Genomic DNA, 17701 nt, shown 5'->3' with positions numbered 1-17701 from the left:
TTGTTCTCTCATTTTTTTCTCTTTTGTTCTCTCATTTTTCCTCTTTCTCTCTCTCTCGTTTTTTCCTCTTTCTCTCTCTCTCGTTTTTTCCTCTTTCTCTCTCTCTCTCGTTTTTTCCTCTTTCTCTCTCTCTCGTTTTTTCCTCTTTCTCTCTCTCTCGTTTTTTCCTCTTTCTCTCTCTCTCTCTCTCGTTTTTTCCTCTTTCTCTCTCTCTCTCTCGTTTTTTCCTCTTTCTCTCTCTCTCTCTCTCGTTTTTTCCTCTTTCTCTCTCTCTCTCTCGTTTTTTCCTCTTTCTCTCTCTCGTTTTTTCCTCTTTCTCTCTCTCTCTCTCTCTCGTTTTTTCCTCTTTCTCTCTCTCTCTCTCTCTCGTTTTTTCCTCTTTCTCTCTCTCTCTCTCTCGTTTTTCCTCTTTCTCTCTCTCTCTCTCTCGTTTTTTCCTCTTTCTCTCTCTCTCTCGTTTTTTCCTCTTTCTCTCTCTCTCTCTCTCTCTCGTTTTTTCCTCTTTCTCTCTCTCTCTCTCGTTTTTTCCTCTTTCTCTCTCTCTCTCTCGTTTTTTCCTCTTTCTCTCTCTCTCTCTCGTTTTTTCCTCTTTCTCTCTCTCTCTCGTTTTTTCCTCTTTCTCTCTCTCTCTCGTTTTTTCCTCTTTCTCTCTCTCTCTCTCTCTCGTTTTTTCCTCTTTCTCTCTCTCTCTCTCTCGTTTTTTTCTCTTTCTCTCTCTCTCTCTCTCGTTTTTTTCTCTTTTTCTCTCTCTCGTTTTTTCTCTTTCTCTCTCTCTCGTTTTTTCTCTTTCTCTCTCTCGTTTTTTCTCTCTCTCTCTCTCTCTCTCGTTTTTCTCTTTCTCTCTCTCTCTCGTTTTTTCCTCTTTCTCTCTCTCTCTCTCGTTTTTTCCTCTTTCTTTCTCTCTCTCTCGTTTTTTCCTCTTTCTCTCTCGTTTTTTCCTCTTTCTCTCTCTCTCTCTCTCGTTTTTTCCTCTTTCTCTCTCTCTCTCGTTTTTTCCTCTTTCTCTCTCTCTCTCTCGTTTTTTCCTCTTTCTCTCTCTCTCTCTCGTTTTTTCCTCTTTCTCTCTCTCTCTCTCTCGTTTTTTCCTCTTTCTCTCTCTCTCTCTCTCGTTTTTTCCTCTTTCTCTCTCTCTCTCTCGTTTTTTCCTCTTTCTCTCTCTCTCTCTCTCTCGTTTTTTCCTCTTTCTCTCTCTCTCTCTCTCGTTTTTTCCTCTTTCTCTCTCTCTCTCTCGTTTTTTCCTCTTTCTCTCTCTCTCTCTCTCGTTTTTTCCTCTTTCTCTCTCTCTCTCTCGTTTTTTCCTCTTTCTCTCTCTCTCTCTCTCTCGTTTTTTCCTCTTTCTCTCTCTCTCTCTCTCTCGTTTTTTCCTCTTTCTCTCTCTCTCTCGTTTTTTTCTCTTTCTCTCTCTCTCTCGTTTTTTTCTCTTTCTCTCTCTCGTTTTTTTCTCTTTCTCTCTCTCTCTCTCTCGTTTATTTCTCTTTCTCTCTCTCTCTCTCTCGTTTTTTTCTCTTTCTCTCTCTCTCTCTCTCGTTTTTTTCTCTTTCTCTCTCTCTCTCTCTCTCGTTTTTTTCTCTTTCTCTCTCTCTCTCTCGTTTTTTTCTCTTTCTCTCTCTCTCTCTCGTTTTTTTCTCTTTCTCTCTCGTTTTTTTCCCTTTCTCTCTCTCTCTCTCGTTTTTTTCTCTTTCTCTCTCTCTCTCTCGTTTTTTTCTCTTTCTCTCTCTCTCTCTCGTTTTTTTCTCTTTCTCTCTCTCTCTCTCTCGTTTTTTTCTCTTTCTCTCTCTCTCTCTCTCGTTTTTTTCTCTTTCTCTCTCTCTCTCTCGTTTTTTTCTCTTTCTCTCTCTCTCTCTCGTTTTTTTCTCTTTCTCTCTCTCTCGTTTTTTTCTCTTTCTCTCTCTCTCGTTTTTTTTCTCTTTCTCTCTCTCTCGTTTTTTTCTCTTTCTCTCTCTCTCTCTCGTTTTTTTCTCTTTCTCTCTCTCTCTCTCGTTTTTTTCTCTTTCTCTCTCTCTCTCTCGTTTTTTTCTCTTTCTCTCTCTCTCTCTCGTTTTTTTCTCTTTCTCTCTCTCTCTCTCGTTTTTTTTCTCTCTCTCTCTCTCTCTCTCTCTCGTTTTTTTCTCTTTCTCTCTCTCTCTCTCGTTTTTTTCTCTTTCTCTCTCTCTCTCTCGTTTTTTTCTCTTTCTCTCTCTCTCTCTCGTTTTTTTCTCTTTCTCTCTCTCTCGTTTTTTTCTCTTTCTCTCTCTCTCGTTTTTTTCTCTTTCTCTCGTTTTTTTCTCTTTCTCTCTCTCTCTCTCGTTTTTTTCTCTTTCTCTCTCTCTCTCTCTCGTTTATTTCTCTTTCTCTCTCTCTCTCTCGTTTTTTTCTCTTTCTCTCTCTCTCTCTCTCGTTTTTTTCTCTTTCTCTCTCTCTCTCTCTCTCGTTTTTTTCTCTCTCTCTCTCGTTTTTCTCTCTCTCTCTCGTTTTTTTCTCTCTCTCTCTCGTTTTTTTCTCTCTCTCTCTCGTTTTTTTCTCTCTCTCTCTCGTTTTTTCTCTCTCTCTCTCTCGTTTTTTCTCTCTCTCTCTCGTTTTTTTCTCTCTCTCTCGTTTTTTTCTCTTTCTCTCTCTCTCTCGTTTTTTCTCTTTCTCTCTCTCTCTCTCGTTTTTTTCTCTTTCTCTCTCTCTCTCTCGTTTTTTTCTCTTTCTCTCTCTCTCTCTCTCTCTCTCTTTCTCGTTTTTTTCTCTTTCTCTCTCTCTCTCTCTCGTTTTTTTCTCTTTCTCTCTCTCTCTCTCTCTCTCGTTTTTTTCTCTCTCTCTCTCTCTCTCGTTTTTTTCTCTCTCTCTCTCTCGTTTTTTTCTCTCTCTCTCTCGTTTTTTCTCTCTCTCTCTCGTTTTTTTCTCTCTCTCTCTCGTTTTTTTCTCTCTCTCTCTCGTTTTTCTCTCTCTCTCTCGTTTTTTTCTCTCTCTCTCTCGTTTTTTTCTCTCTCTCTCTCGTTTTTTTCTCTCTCTCTCTCGTTTTTTCTCTCTCTCTCTCTCGTTTTTTCTCTCTCTCTCTCTCGTTTTTTTCTCTCTCTCTCGTTTTTTTCTCTTTCTCTCTCTCTCTCGTTTTTTCTCTTTCTCTCTCTCTCTCTCGTTTTTTTCTCTTTCTCTCTCTCTCTCTCGTTTTTTTCTCTTTCTCTCTCTCTCTCTCTCTCTCTCTTTCTCGTTTTTTTCTCTTTCTCTCTCTCTCTCTCTCGTTTTTTTCTCTTTCTCTCTCTCTCTCTCTCTCTCGTTTTTTTCTCTTTCTCTCTCTCCCTCTCTCGTTGTTTTCTCTTTCTCTCTCTCTCTCTCGTTTTTTCCCTTTCTCTCTCTCTCTCTCGTTTTTTTCTCTTTCTCTCTCTCTCTCTCTCGTTTTTTTCTCTTTCTCTCTCTCTCTCTCTCTCGTTTTTTTCTCTTTCTCTCTCTCTCTCTCGTTTTTTTCTCTTTCTCTCTCTCTCTCTCTCTCTCGTTTTTCTCTCTCTCTCGTTTTTCTCTCTCTCTCTCGTTTTTCTCTCTCTCTCTCGTTTTTCTCTCTCTCTCTCGTTTTTCTCTCTCTCTCTCGTTTTTCTCTCTCTCTCTCGTTTTTCTCTCTCTCTCTCGTTTTCCTCTCTCTCTCGTTTTCCTCTCTCTCTCGTTTTCCTCTCTCTCTCGTTTTCCTCTCTCTCTCGTTTTCCTCTCTCTCTCGTTTTCCTCTCTCTCTCGTTTTTCTCTCTCTCTCTCTCGTTTTTCTCTCTCTCTCGTTTTTCTTTCTCTCTCGTTTTTCTCTCTCTCTCTCGTTTTTCTCTCTCTCTCTCTCTCTCGTTTTTCTCTCTCTCTCTCTCTCGTTTTTCTCTCTCTCTCTCTCGTTTTTCTCTCTCTCTCTCGTTTTTCTCTCTCTCTCTCGTTTTTCTCTCTCTCTCTCGTTTTTCTCTCTCTCTCTCGTTTTTCTCTCTCTCTCTCGTTTTTCTCTCTCTCTCTCGTTTTTCTCTCTCTCTCTCGTTTTTTTCTCTCTCTCTCGTTTTTTTCTCTCTCTCTCGTTTTTTTCTCTCTCTCTCGTTTTTTTTTCTCTCTCTCTCTCTCGTTTTTTTTTCTCTCTCTCTCTCGTTTTTTTCTCTCTCTCTCGTTTTTTTCTCTCTCTCTCGTTTTTTTCTCTCTCTCTCGTTTTTTTCTCTCTCTCTCTCGTTTTTTTCTCTCTCTCTCGTTTTTTTCTCTCTCTCTCTCGTTTTTTTCTCTCTCTCTCTCTCGTTTTTTTCTCTCTCTCTCTCGTTTTTTTCTCTCTCTCTCTCGTTTTTTTCTCTCTCTCTCGTTTTTCTCTCTCTCTCTCGTTTTTTTTTCTCTCTCTCTCTCGTTTTTTTTTCTCTCTCTCGTTTTTTTCTCTCTCTCTCTCGTTTTTTTTCTCTCTCTCTCGTTTTTTTCTCTCTCTCTCGTTTTTCTCTCTCTCTCTCGTTTTTCTCTCTCTCTCTCGTTTTTCTCTCTCTCTCTCGTTTTTCTCTCTCTCTCTCGTTTTTCTCTCTCTCTCTCGTTTTTCTCTCTCTCTCTCGTTTTTCTCTCTCTCTCTCTCTCTCTCTCGTTTTTCTCTCTCTCTCTCTCTCTCTCTCGTTTTTCTCTCTCTCTCTCTCTCTCGTTTTTCTCTCTCTCTCTCTCTCGTTTTTCTCTCTCTCTCTCTCTCGTTTTTCTCTCTCTCTCTCTCTCTCTCGTTTTTCTCTCTCTCTCTCTCTCTCTCGTTTTTCTCTCTCTCTCTCGTTTTTCTCTCTCTCTCTCGTTTTTCTCTCTCTCTCTCGTTTTTCTCTCTCTCTCTCGTTTTTCTCTCTCTCTCTCTCGTTTTTCTCTCTCTCTCTCTCGTTTTTCTCTCTCTCTCTCGTTAATCTCTCTCGTTATTCTCTCTCTCTCTCTCTCGTTATTCTCTCTCTCTCTCGTTATTCTCTCTCTCTCGTTATTCTCTCTCTCTCGTTATTCTCTCTCTCTCGTTATTCTCTCTCTCTCTCTCGTTATTCTCTCTCTCTCTCTCGTTATTCTCTCTCTCTCGTTATTCTCTCTCTCTCGTTATTCTCTCTCTCTCGTTATTCTCTCTCTCTCGTTATTCTCTCTCTCTCTCTCTCGTTATTCTCTCTCTCTCTCGTTATTCTCTCTCTCTCTCGTTATTCTCTCTCTCTCTCGTTATTCTCTCTCTCTCTCGTTATTCTCTCTCTCTCTCGTTATTCTCTCTCTCTCTCGTTATTCTCTCTCTCTCGTTATTCTCTCTCTCTCTCGTTATTCTCTCTCTCTCTCGTTATTCTCTCTCTCTCTCTCGTTATTCTCTCTCTCTCTCGTTATTCTCTCTCTCTCTCGTTATTCTCTCTCTCTCTCGTTTTTCTCTCTCTCTCCCTTTTCTCTTTCTTTTTCTCGTTTTTTCTCTTTCTTTTTCTCGTTTTTCCTATCATTCTGTAAAGAATTCATGTCTCATTGTAATTTCTTAAACTTAGACATTGTTGTTTAAAATAGCCAATTGTGTCTTTTATTTTAATTCTGATTCTGTTTTGATTGTATTTGTCTTTAAAATGTACTTTCAGAATTTGGTGAAATCCTGTGACACTTGTGGAAACATGTTTGATGACTGCGGAAAATTGAAAATAACTGACGTAAAGTTGCATCCTGAGGATATCAACCCAACCATTGTGGACCTGGAGCGACAGGTGCGTGAGCTGGAACTGGAGCTGGCTCAGACCAAGCTGGCGTTGGTGGAGTCACAGTGTAAGACACAGGACCTCACCCACCAGCTCAACGCAACCATCACCGAGTTGCAAACCTCCAAGAACACGTGGTTTCAGAAAACGATCTCATCTCTCAGAGAAGCTACCACAAAGAAAGATGTCAAAGAGTAATGAACTTTTTAATCAACTGTTGCCCCATCTTCCCCTCCTCCCCTATTCTCCTCTGTATTTTCTTTTCTGACTCCCATCAAAACTTGGTGGCTTTCTCCAGATGTTGAATGTCATATCAATCATAGTATCCAACAGTTATACTGATTGGTTACTTCAAGTCACATGTTGCCAGGCTATAGTTCTGATTTGTCCCAAGCATAATTTAGATCTTCTCTTCTGTCTCGTTTTCTCTCTCTCGTTTTCCCTCTCTCGTTTTCTCTCTCTCTCATTTTTTTCTCTTTTCTCTCATTTTTTTCTCTTTTCTCTCATTTTTTTCTCTTTTGTTCTCCCATTTTTTTCTCTTTTGTTCTCCCATTTTTTTCTTTTTTGTTCTCTCATTTTTTTCTCTTTTGTTCTCTCATTTTTTTCTCTTTTGTTCTCTCATTTTTTTCTCTTTTGTTCTCTCATTTTTTTCTCTTTTGTTCTCTCATTTTTTTCTCTTTTGTTCTCTCATTTTTTTCTCTTTTGTTCTCTCATTTTTTTCTCTTTTGTTCTCTCATTTTTTTCTCTTTTGTTCTCTCATTTTTTTCTCTTTTGTTCTCTCATTTTTTTCTCTTTTGTTCTCTCATTTTTTTCTCTTTTGTTCTCTCATTTTTTTCTCTTTTGTTCTCTCATTTTTTTCTCTTTTGTTCTCTCATTTTTTTCTCTTTTGTTCTCTCATTTTTTTCTCTTTTGTTCTCTCATTTTTTTCTCTTTTGTTCTCTCATTTTTTTCTCTTTTGTTCTCTCATTTTTTTCTCTTTTGTTCTCTCATTTTTTTCTCTTTTGTTCTCTCATTTTTTTCTCTTTTGTTCTCTCATTTTTTTCTCTTTTGTTCTCTCATTTTTTTCTCTTTTGTTCTCTCATTTTTTTCTCTTTTGTTCTCTCATTTTTTTCTCTTTTGTTCTCTCATTTTTTTCTCTTTTGTTCTCTCTCTCTCTCTCTGAATTTTCTCTTTCTCTCTCTCTGAATTTTCTCTTTCTCTCTCTCTGAATTTTCTCTTTCTCTCTCTCTGAATTTTCTCTTTCTCTCTCTCTGAATTTTCTCTTTCTCTCTCTCTGAATTTTCTCTTTCTCTCTCTCTGAATTTTCTCTTTCTCTCTCTCTGAATTTTCTCTTTCTCTCTCTCTGAATTTTCTCTTTCTCTCTCTCTGATTTTCTCTTTCTCTCTCGTTTTTTTCTTTCTCTCTCTCTCGTTTTTTTCTTTCTCTCTCTCTCGTTTTTTTCTTTCTCTCTCTCTCGTTTTTTTCTTTCTCTCTCTCTCGTTTTTTTCTTTCTCTCTCTCTCGTTTTTTTCTTTCTCTCTCTCTCGTTTTTTTCTTTCTCTCTCTCTCGTTTTTTTCTTTCTCTCTCTCTCGTTTTTTTCTTTCTCTCTCTCTCGTTTCTTTCTCTCTCTCTCGTTTCTTTCTCTCTGTCGTTTTCTTTCTCTCTGTCGTTTTCTTTCTCTCTGTCGTTTTCTTTCTCTCTGTCGTTTTCTTTCTCTCTGTCGTTTTCTTTCTCTCTGTCGTTTTCTTTCTCTCTGTCGTTTTCTTTCTCTCTGTCGTTTTCTTTCTCTCTGTCGTTTTCTTTCTCTCCCTTTTTCTCTCTCTCCCTTTTTCTTTCTCTCCCTTTTTCTTTCTCTCCCTTTTTCTCTTTCTCTCCCTTTTTCTCTTTCTCTCCCTTTTTCTCTTTCTCTCCCTTTTTCTCTTTCTCTCCCTTTTTCTCTTTCTCTCCCTTTTTCTCTTTCTCTCCCTTTTTCTCTTTCTCTCCCTTTTTCTCTTTCTCTCCCTTTTTCTCTTTCTCTCCCTTTTTCTCTTTCTCTCCCTTTTTCTCTTTCTCTCCCTTTTTCTCTTTCTCTCCCTTTTTCTCTTTCTCTCCCTTTTTCTCTTTCTCTCCCTTTTTCTCTTTCTCTCCCTTTTTCTCTTTCTCTCCCTTTTTCTCTTTCTCTCCCTTTTTCTCTTTCTCTCCCTTTTTCTCTTTCTCTCCCTTTTTCTCTTTCTCTCCCTTTTTCTCTTTCTCTCCCTTTTTCTCTTTCTCTCCCTTTTTCTCTTTCTCTCCCTTTTTCTCTTTCTCTCCCTTTTTCTCTTTCTCTCCCTTTTTCTCTTTCTCTCCCTTTTTCTCTTTCTCTCCCTTTTTCTCTTTCTCTCCCTTTTTCTCTTTCTCTCCCTTTTTCTCTTTCTCTCCCTTTTTCTCTTTCTCTCCCTTTTTCTCTTTCTCTCCCTTTTTCTCTTTCTCTCCCTTTTTCTCTTTCTCTCCCTTTTTCTCTTTCTCTTGTTTTTTTTCTCTTTCTCTTGTTTTTTTTCTCTTTCTCTTGTTTTTTTTCTCTTTCTCTTGTTTTTTTTCTCTTTCTCTTGTTTTTTTTCTCTTTCTCTCGTTTTTTTTCTCTTTCTCTCGTTTTTTTTCTCTTTCTCTCGTTTTTTTTCTCTTTTTCCTCTCTCTTTCCTCTCTCCCTCTCTCTCTTTCCTCTCTCTCTTTCCTCTCTCTCTTTCCCCTCTTTTTCCTCTCTTTCCTCTCTCTCTCTCTCTCTTTTCATCCTCCGTCTGTATCGCCCGCTCTTTCTTTCCTCCCTCCGTCTCTATCGCTTGCTCTTTCTTTTCTTCTCCATACAGACTCTCTTTATATTCTGTGTTCTTTCTGTCTATTGGTGCTGCTGTCATGGTTAAACAAAGTTCTGATGCTTCAATCTTCCTTAAACCAAGCTTGAAATACTTTAAATACACTATCAGTTAGCAGTCTAACATTTCCGTTTGATTTATCCTGTCGATAGATCTGCCTTTCTATCTAAAGCTTATCCAAATTTATTAAACTGAAACTAATGTATATTTTAGTGAAATAATCAAAATCTGTTAAATGATTTTCTTTTTTCTTTTTTTTTTTTTTTTAAACAAAAAAAAACATGAGACAAATTTTTTTAACAGAAAGAAAAAGTATTGTGATAGAAGACTCAATTTTTTTCAATTTGACCCAATTTATTTATTGATATATCATTTTTTTTGTTTGTTTGTTTGTCTTTCATCATCAAAGAAAGTTTATAAGTAAAAAATACTTTGGATTTTGCACTCTATTCTACTGCTCTGTCAATTGGTGCTTCTTTTTGTCAACAACCATGTCTTTTGCAGTTTTCATTTTTCATCTGCTCCAAGAGTCGCAAATCATAGCTTTTGCATCTGAGTTTATTTTGACAATTTTATTAAAATTTACTTTTATTTTGTATTTTTTTAAAACTTATTTTTAATGATAAAGCTATTTTACAGAAAATATCTGAATAATAATTTCCATGTTATCTGACAGTACTGTTTTTCAATGACAAAAACTTAATTTCGGAATGTATCAAAATATAAATGAATAAACATTCGGTTACTCCATAAGTTATTTGGAGAGAAAGATATAACATTGGTCAGCTTGGGACCAGGAAGACATTTTAAAAATGAAGGCAGAAGCAGTGCTTGTTCAGAATTCACCCTATATTAAAAAAAGTAAAAGAAAAATATGTATAATGTACATATCCATAATGGAAAGAAAATGGCATACACCAAAACTCATGTCAATTCAACTAAAAATCAACTTGTTATGTGGAAACTACAAGAGATGATCTAGCAACGCCACCTTAAATATATTCTGAAAGTAAAATACTTAAAAATGATTTTCTTAATAAAATAAAACTATTTGATCAATTTACGTAATTTTTGGTGTAGGATATTTTATTTCTATCATAAGTACATACATCAGTCATATTTCTTTATTTTGTTTATTTAATATAGGGAGAATTCTGGACAAAAACCGCAAAAACTACTTAATAGTAAATGTTTTATTAGACTCAATTTGCCTGAACATGATTCAATGGAGCTTATAAACACTGGACATTTTGAAATTAATCTGTATAAATAAAACAAAGTTTATTTTTATACAGGGTTTCTCATAAGACGTGTCGTATAAGGAAAATAAGTTTATATTACAAAATAGTTATAATTATTTTTTACATATTACATGCTCTGTTGTAATATTTTTGCTGTAGATTGGCCATGCAATCTATGCAAGAAAAGTGAACGTATACGTGTTTGGCTTGCTTCAATAATCACATATGCAAATTTTATTTTATGCACAAAGAAAGGTAGGCTTAATCTTGATAACTGATAATAAAGAAAGGAAATAATATTTCTCATACAAATTAATTTTTATGAGAGGAAAAGAGGGCGCTTAATTACTGCTAATAAAAAAAAAAAATAAAAATAAAGGAAAGAATCTTTTTCACTTTTAATAGGCACAAAAAATATAAAATGTTTCCCTGTTCTTAATATTTTTGTGACTAAAATACAAATTAATCTACGGGTATATAGATTCTTAACAGATTCAGGAGAGAAAGAGAGCAGATTAGTTTATTTTTTAAGTTTAAGTAAAACTTCTCATTTTTTTATATAAAATTTGTGTATTTGTTTTTTTAAATAAGATATACCTTGCTTTTTTTTTTTTTTTTTTTTTTTTTTTTTTTTTTTTTTTAAACCTCAATTAGTTATTTCGATCATTACAGTAAGATTCATCTTCAGCATAAAAATGGTAGGAAATCAATTCTTATTGATAAAAATAAAGTAGTTACTACTTCTCCCAGGCAGCACCGGATAGCCCTGTGAGTATTTAATATTTGGACTATTATGTAATATGATTGCCTTTTCTTGGAGTCCTGACGTGTAGGACACCCTGTCGATTAATATTTATATGTGACATATCTGAAGATTATTTGAAATTTTTGCAGCTTCAAGTCTGTTACCCCCTCCCTCCTTCCCTTTGTCTTTACTTTATTTTAAACCACGTCTTTTACTGCACATGTTTGTGTTTCGAGTTCCGTCTCTTGCTTATTCTACCTGCACGGGCAACATCTAAAGTTTAGATGATGATTCGTGCAGTGAATTATTTAATTATGACTAAATTCGTTTAACGGAAGATCTCTAAACTAAATTATGTAAGTAATAGATTGAGACTCGTGTTTATTGCAGTCATTGTAAGAGAACCTACAATGTTGAGTTGCTCAGAAATGCGTGAATGTACTGTTAAAGAACTTGTCCATTGTTTTCTTATGGACAGTGGTGTGCAGAGGTGTGGTGATGCCTAGGAGCAACTTCTTGATTGTGTCCCAAATTATGTCCTAGTATTATGAGAAAGGGAGATAGTTTGAATATGAGGGTATGCTCGGGTGCCCTGTTTTCCATTCCTGCACGCCACTGCTTACAAATAATTTGGATTTAGATGGCCAAAAGATGTTTAATAATTTAAAGCCACTGTGTAAGTATCAAAATCTACTTGTGAAATCTGATAGAATAAATTTTTCTGTTGCTGTTTGATGATTGGTGACATTCCTATGCGATTGCTAATTTAAATCTGGAAAAACTGTTTGGTTCATTAGCTTTTCTTCGAAACCGTTGAGATAAATCTCTATTGATAAAAGTCAAAAATGAATTTGAAAATTTGAAAAACATTTAGCTGTAACAAACTGCCAGGCGATGAGGCAACCATTAGCCTTTCATATTTTTTTTTTTTAATGACAACTCACAAAAATTTATCAGATGCATCATCAGCGGGTTTTTTTTTTTTAATATATCAGACTCGCTCTTCTATCTGACCCAACTGAAGCAGATAGTATCCTCATAAAAAAGTTTTTTAAATTGAAACCTGCTATAATGCTAGATGTGAGACAATCACATTAACAAACTGGCTCTCATTAGATCACTCAAGAGATGTTGATCTTAGTAAGCAGCAGATGGACAACCATTTGGGGATACCAGGTGCTGTATGTAAGAGGATGGCAAAATCTTTCTGCAAAAAAAAAAACTACAGTTCTGAAGATTCCTTTAGAAATTACTTCACTATGACATGCCTATATGTTGACACAACGAAACAACTTCCTCTTAGATGGATGGATGTTCTTAAGCATGTGACGAAGATCTTCAGAAAGATTTTTTTTTTTTTATAGATGATGTATATGAGGTTTATGTGCAATTTTAAGCAACTTTGCTGTATTATACCTTAAAAATAAATTTAGATTAAGGTGACAATTTCAAATCTAATATGATTGTGTAAATAACCTATGGTTTTATGGTAATAGTTGTACGTTTTTTTACCTATTTTGCAAATTATGCACCTTAACGTAATTTAAAAATACCATTAAACCACCATCACCACACATTTTTTATTTATCTATTTCGGTCATGTATTTTAAATTATTTTATTTACAAAAAAAAACAAACTTGGAGACATTGTTCTCATCTTTCCATTGCAGAAAGTTGTGTTCTGAAATTCATTCCCTGTAGATTTGTGGCCGACTTGCACTTATGTATATCTTGTTTGGCATGTACTTTTTATTCTTTTTATTATTATTGCTACCATGTTAAATATTTTGTAAAGTCTCTGACAGAAAGAAAGAGCCTGGAATTGGTAGGAAAAAAGGCCAAGGCTGTTTGAAGAAAGAAGTGGAATGCTCTATTTATAATTTCTTGGATTAAGTAGATTTTAGGGCTGTCATGCCTGAAATTGTTTTAGAATTTTCCACCGAAACTACTATTACTACTGTCATTACAATCACTGACATCACTTTTGCTGCTGCTACTACTTAATGTTGTAATGTTTTGTTTTTTTTTTACTGGAGCACTCCCACACTTGTCACTGTCTTGCCTTTCTCCATACTCTTGCTGAAAGTCAATACTAAAATATGGCCTCGTCTGGTACCCAATGTCACTTGGTGCTCCCACAGCACGCACACACACACACATACTGATCATGATACTGGTTACAATGTTGTATCATTATTTCTCTGTATTTATACCAATGATATTGGTTGATATATAAAATTTACTATTTTTCTCATTCCAATTTTGATTCAATAATTTATTTTCAATTAACTTCAAATATTCAAGTTGTAAGAAAGAAAAAATATGAAATGTCTATAGACTTGTACAATAATGGCAATGATACTGAAAAGCTATGAAAATTGTGTTTTACACACACACACACACATATACACACATTGTAAGGAGTCTACATAGATCAATCAACATTTTGATATTTACATGTTATCATCAGGACTCTAAAATCCATGGAAATGTCAGAAGCTTGATTAATTCATATAGACTTTTTACAATGTTTATATAGTTCCATTTATAAAAGTTTTACATGCATATTGGATACTTTGGAAAAGAATGTTCATTCTAGTTCATGTTAACAACACACACACATAAAACCTGTATTTAGTTTATCCAACACCAATTATTTTTTTTTTTTTAAATTATGACCTCTACAGATTCAAGCATACCATTTTGAAGAAATAAATTTCACCCCCTAATACTATCAAAACAAAATTGAGAACTGTAAATGTTGACTATGTTTCAACTTATTTACATTTACTATTTTTAGCATTGCAAGTTATTTGTGTTTGTTTGTCCTAATTGTTTTTACTGCTCATAATTTTCCTTTTCTTTTTTTTTTTCTTTTAATGTATAATTCTATTTGGTTCTCATTTGTAAATATGTTAAGATTTGGGCAAAAAGAATATTGTTTTTGCATTTTGATTTTGTTGTATTAAAAACTTCTTTCAGGGAAAAAGATGTGTTCAGTGGAATTTTTTGTTTTTGAATTTTGGCCAGTTAACAGATGGATTTTTTGTGTCAAGAATAGTTTAGAAAGCTAGAGTAAAAAAATTATTTGGAACAGATTCTTTTTTAAAAAATACTTGGAACCTTATGACTTTTTTTTTTAATGTATGAATAAAAAAAAACACATTGTTGTCTTTGTCTGATTCTCAACAAAAAAACTAATAAAAATCAAGTATTAATCAAAGAAATATGATTGTTGATTTTACTCAATCAATTAAAGTCCCTAATTTATCAATTCCAGTAACACCAAAGTAAACTTTTTCTTTTAAAAATTCTGTAAAAGTACAGAATAGTTAACATTTAATAACTCATAAACAAAAGGCAACACATAATATACATCAAATGCTTTAAAATGAAATTCTCTAACAAGCCAAGACTTAACATTTATAAAACTTTATTTCACACTTTCTTTTATAAAATTTGTCTTGACACTTAACTTCTAATAGTGGCTAACAACTGTAAGTATGTTGAAGTCGCCATTGAGTGTTAAGAACATAAATTTCATAGAAAAAAAAATGTGGCATAAAGTTTTATAAATATTAACTTTGCTAGTTAGAGAATGTCATTCTAAAGTATTTGATATAAATTACATTATTTTTCCTCCATTCCTGTTTCTGTCCTTTTCTGTTTTCCTTTTCTATTTCTCTTTTTTTTTTCTTAGGGTTGTTGACTATTAATTATTCTGTACTTTTACTGTAATTTTTTAACAAATTATTTAACAGTTTTGTAATTTTTGGTGCTGCTTATTATTCGTATTCTTTTCTTCTTGTTGGCAGAGATCAACCAGTAGAAGAGAAAGAGGCCAACAAGATCCACTGAGCTGGGATTTGCATATGAATGCTGGTGTTTGGTTGTTAGCCAATCATATTCGATCTATGGTGATGGCTATGACTTTAGAAGACTGATGTGTTTGTCAGTGTAAATCGGTTTGCTCCTGTCTTGCGGGCGTTGAAAGGCGGAGGGCCGAAGACCGTTATAGGAGACTTGTGATAGAGAAGGCTCATTTATGTAGTTACCATCCTGTGCCTGAGATTCGGAAGAGCCCACCAGCGGTGTTGATTTGTTTCTTCGCAACCATGGCATCAAAGAAGTCGGTACACAACCTTTTTAACAATTAAAGATAACTAATCTTCATATTACGCTATCCACCCACCCCTTTCCCTCCTTGATGCGCCATGAGTGACATTTATTTGTTTATTGAATTTGTATATAGTTATATTGAATTTTCTTTTCTTTTCAAGTCTTTGATTGCATTGTTTCTTTTTATTTGCATATTATGTTATACACAATGACAGCTGGTCTGTCACATGTCTTTAAACAACCAATGGGAAAAAGTGAAAAAAAAAAAATTGTTAATGAAACCTTAATAAATCAATAGATGTATTTTGGGTAAAGTTTTATTCAAAAGTAGTTCATCTATGTTAGCTTGATTAGCTAATAACTACTCAATAGAATATTCAATAGATCAATGTTGTTTTACTTAGTATAAACCCGTATCTAACTTTTATGTATTTCTTAATTTTAAATTATACAATTTAACTGCCGTATGGACTAGTTTTCAGTTTCATGATTTCTTTATATACCTATATATATTATTTTAGTTAAATATTATACATTACTGCGCCTGTTAGAGATACTTAGATTTAATCTGTTTGTCATCTTGGAATTAAGAAAAATTCTGGATTGTAATGCAAATTTAAACGAGACCAACGACTCTCTCTGGAGTATTACAGTTCAGAATTTTCCTAATTCCAGGATGACCAGATGGATACAACATGGGCATCTTTAGTGGCTGCATTAAGGTATAGTATTTAAATAAAATACATATAAGCTCTTGTATAACTTGCATTCAAGCATGTTAATGTTTTTTTTTAATTAACATGAAACACAAACACGTGTGTATGTATGTGTGTGTGTATATATATATATATATATATATATATATTATATATTATATACACACACACACTCGAGATGACATTAATATGTGAATAATTTGAAAAAAATGCGTGAGTAATTACATGTATATAAACATACACTAATTAATAACCCACCTGCCACTTCTGCTTTGTTCACCTTTTTTGTGGGGGTTGATTTGTATTATACTTGACTTTAAAACAATATAAATGAATAGCTCTGTAGTAATTAATTTTATTGCTTGAGATATCAAAATAATTTTTATGCTTTTAATGATTTTCTGCTATTACTATTGCTTGTTATCTGTCCCTTCTCCCTGCATCTTCCAATTGTATACATTTTCTGTTTAAGATAATCCACATTTCAATCAAAACTAGCGGGGGGGGGGGGGGGGGGCTGGGTGTTTTTGAGGTGTGTGTGATTTTGGGTAAATCCAAACTCCGGGGGGGGGGGGGTTAAAATTAAAAAAAAAAAAAAAGTTTTGGTAGGTGAGCATGAGGATCGAACCCTTGAGGCAAAGTTGGAAATTAAAGTGTGAAAAAAAAACCTGCGACGCTAACCACTGGGCCACCGCGACATACAAAGGAACTTGTTTGAATTTATTTAACTATTGACAGGTGGCAGCAATAAAAGTTAACTCTGCTGCTTCTATTTGACCTAATTATTGAGGTCAAAATAGAACAGTTAACTTGGGTTTGTTTACCCAACTTTGTTTTTTCCCCAACAGATGTTGGGGCGGGGGAAACCGGCTCCCCATTTTCCAGATTGATTAGCAATTGGCTGATATAAGTCCCCACATTGATCAAAGCTGATTGCTTCTGGACGTTTCCCTGTGCGATGCCGAGAACGCTGCTAGCTTTGAATTAGTTTCGCTTTTTATACGAAAAAGCCGAATTAACACGCAAGAAGCCAAAATAGCAATAATTTTGTATAAGTCGACGTAAATAAATCTATACGCTACACGCGTTCTCAAATCCTACATATTATTATCTACGGCCTATATAAACACTTGTAAGCGATCGTACCCCCCCCCCCCCCCCCGAGAGCGTGTGCGAGAAAAGCCTTTGCGAGACATACACGAAATGGTCACACACATTTTGCCTTTTATATATATAGATGTGTTTTTGAAAAGGTATACAAGTGGAAGAATTTTTTTATTTCAAAGCTTAAACATTAAGATTCTATTGCATTTAAAATCTAATCGGAACAATTTTAATAGTTTTCATTTAAGATTTAGTTTTGTTTTCTGCGTGTAAGTATAAAAATGTATGTGTGTATATATATATATATATATATATATATGACGAGAATAAAATAAATCAATAAATCCGCTTTTGAAAAATCAGAAACGAATATGATTTATTAGAATTACAGATCTTTTCATTTTTTGCCACTTGGACTTAGATGAAAGTGTTCTTGTAACAAACGTCTGAGATGTATCTGAGTTTTTTGGGTTTTTTTCTCTCTTTCCATTTTTCTCATATATATATATATATATATATATATATAGACACACTAACAAGTTGGTCTCATTATGAACATTCCAGAATTTTTTCTGGTTGGTAAGATTATTAATTTCAAACCTAAGCCAGTCTTTACATTTTTAAAGCTCATACCCCCAGAAGAGCATCTTCATATATGCTGAAAAATATCCTGTTTTCCCTTCTGTTTATTGTTTGCCTACTTCATTGAAGCATAACAAATTTGGTGTATGTTTGCTGTTCCTACTTCAAAAGGTTTTTCTTTTATTACTGATGCACAATTGGAAAAAAAAATGGAAGATCAAAATTGTTGGATACACATCCTCAAACTGTTCAACATTTTCGAGTTAAACATATGAAACCATGTATACAAAATAACTGGACAAAAGTCTTTAAATGATATAATCATGGTTTCTTTTGATTTTCACCTGAAGATAACGTTAATCCCGTGTATATAGAGAATAAAGCCAAGTTATTAGTTTGTGTTAATTTAGTAGACTTGCAAACAGAAATATTTTAACGTTGCTTACGACATGAACTTTTCTCTATCCAGTGTTTTCCCCTTTTACCAGAGCATCTTATTTTTTTAAGAATAAAACAAATCTTTATACTAATAAACCCCTTCCCCTTTTTAACATCTGCCTCTTCTAAACCATATCTACTCTTTTCGTAAATGCCCCAAATGCTGTCCTCCTATTGTTACTAAGAACTAGTAGATTTTAAGATGTATAAAATCTTTTGTTAGGGATTGAATATTTAAAAATCTGAATATGTTTCTCTCTTTTTTTTTTTGTTTTTTAAACCTGAGGACAAAAACAAAAGAAGGTTGGATGTGTGAAAGGAG

General features: G+C 34.3%; 1 protein-coding gene across 9 annotated transcripts in view; it reads left to right on the top strand.

Moving 5' to 3' along the window:
* The window catches only part of LOC145286169 (rab GTPase-activating protein 1-like), a 261723-nt gene extending 247024 nt beyond the window's left edge, over window positions 1–14699 (top strand). For all 9 annotated transcript variants that reach the window (XM_080134953.1, XM_080134951.1, XM_080134949.1 and 6 more), the window contains 2 exons: window positions 5514–5821; window positions 14236–14699. In XM_080134953.1, coding sequence (XP_079991079.1) covers window positions 5514–5821; window positions 14236–14278 — 351 coding nt within the window. In that variant the 3' untranslated portion in view covers window positions 14279–14699. The remainder of the gene's footprint in view (window positions 1–5513; window positions 5822–14235) is intronic.
* The last annotated feature ends 3002 nt before the right edge of the window (window positions 14700–17701 follow it).

Source organism: Euprymna scolopes, chromosome 10 (genome assembly GCF_053919585.1).
Source record: "Euprymna scolopes isolate OS-2025 chromosome 10, ASM5391958v1, whole genome shotgun sequence".
Taxonomy (NCBI): domain Eukaryota; kingdom Metazoa; phylum Mollusca; class Cephalopoda; order Sepiida; family Sepiolidae; genus Euprymna; species Euprymna scolopes.
Note: the sequence above shows the minus strand (reverse complement) of the source record. Positions and strands in the feature narration are given on the sequence as shown.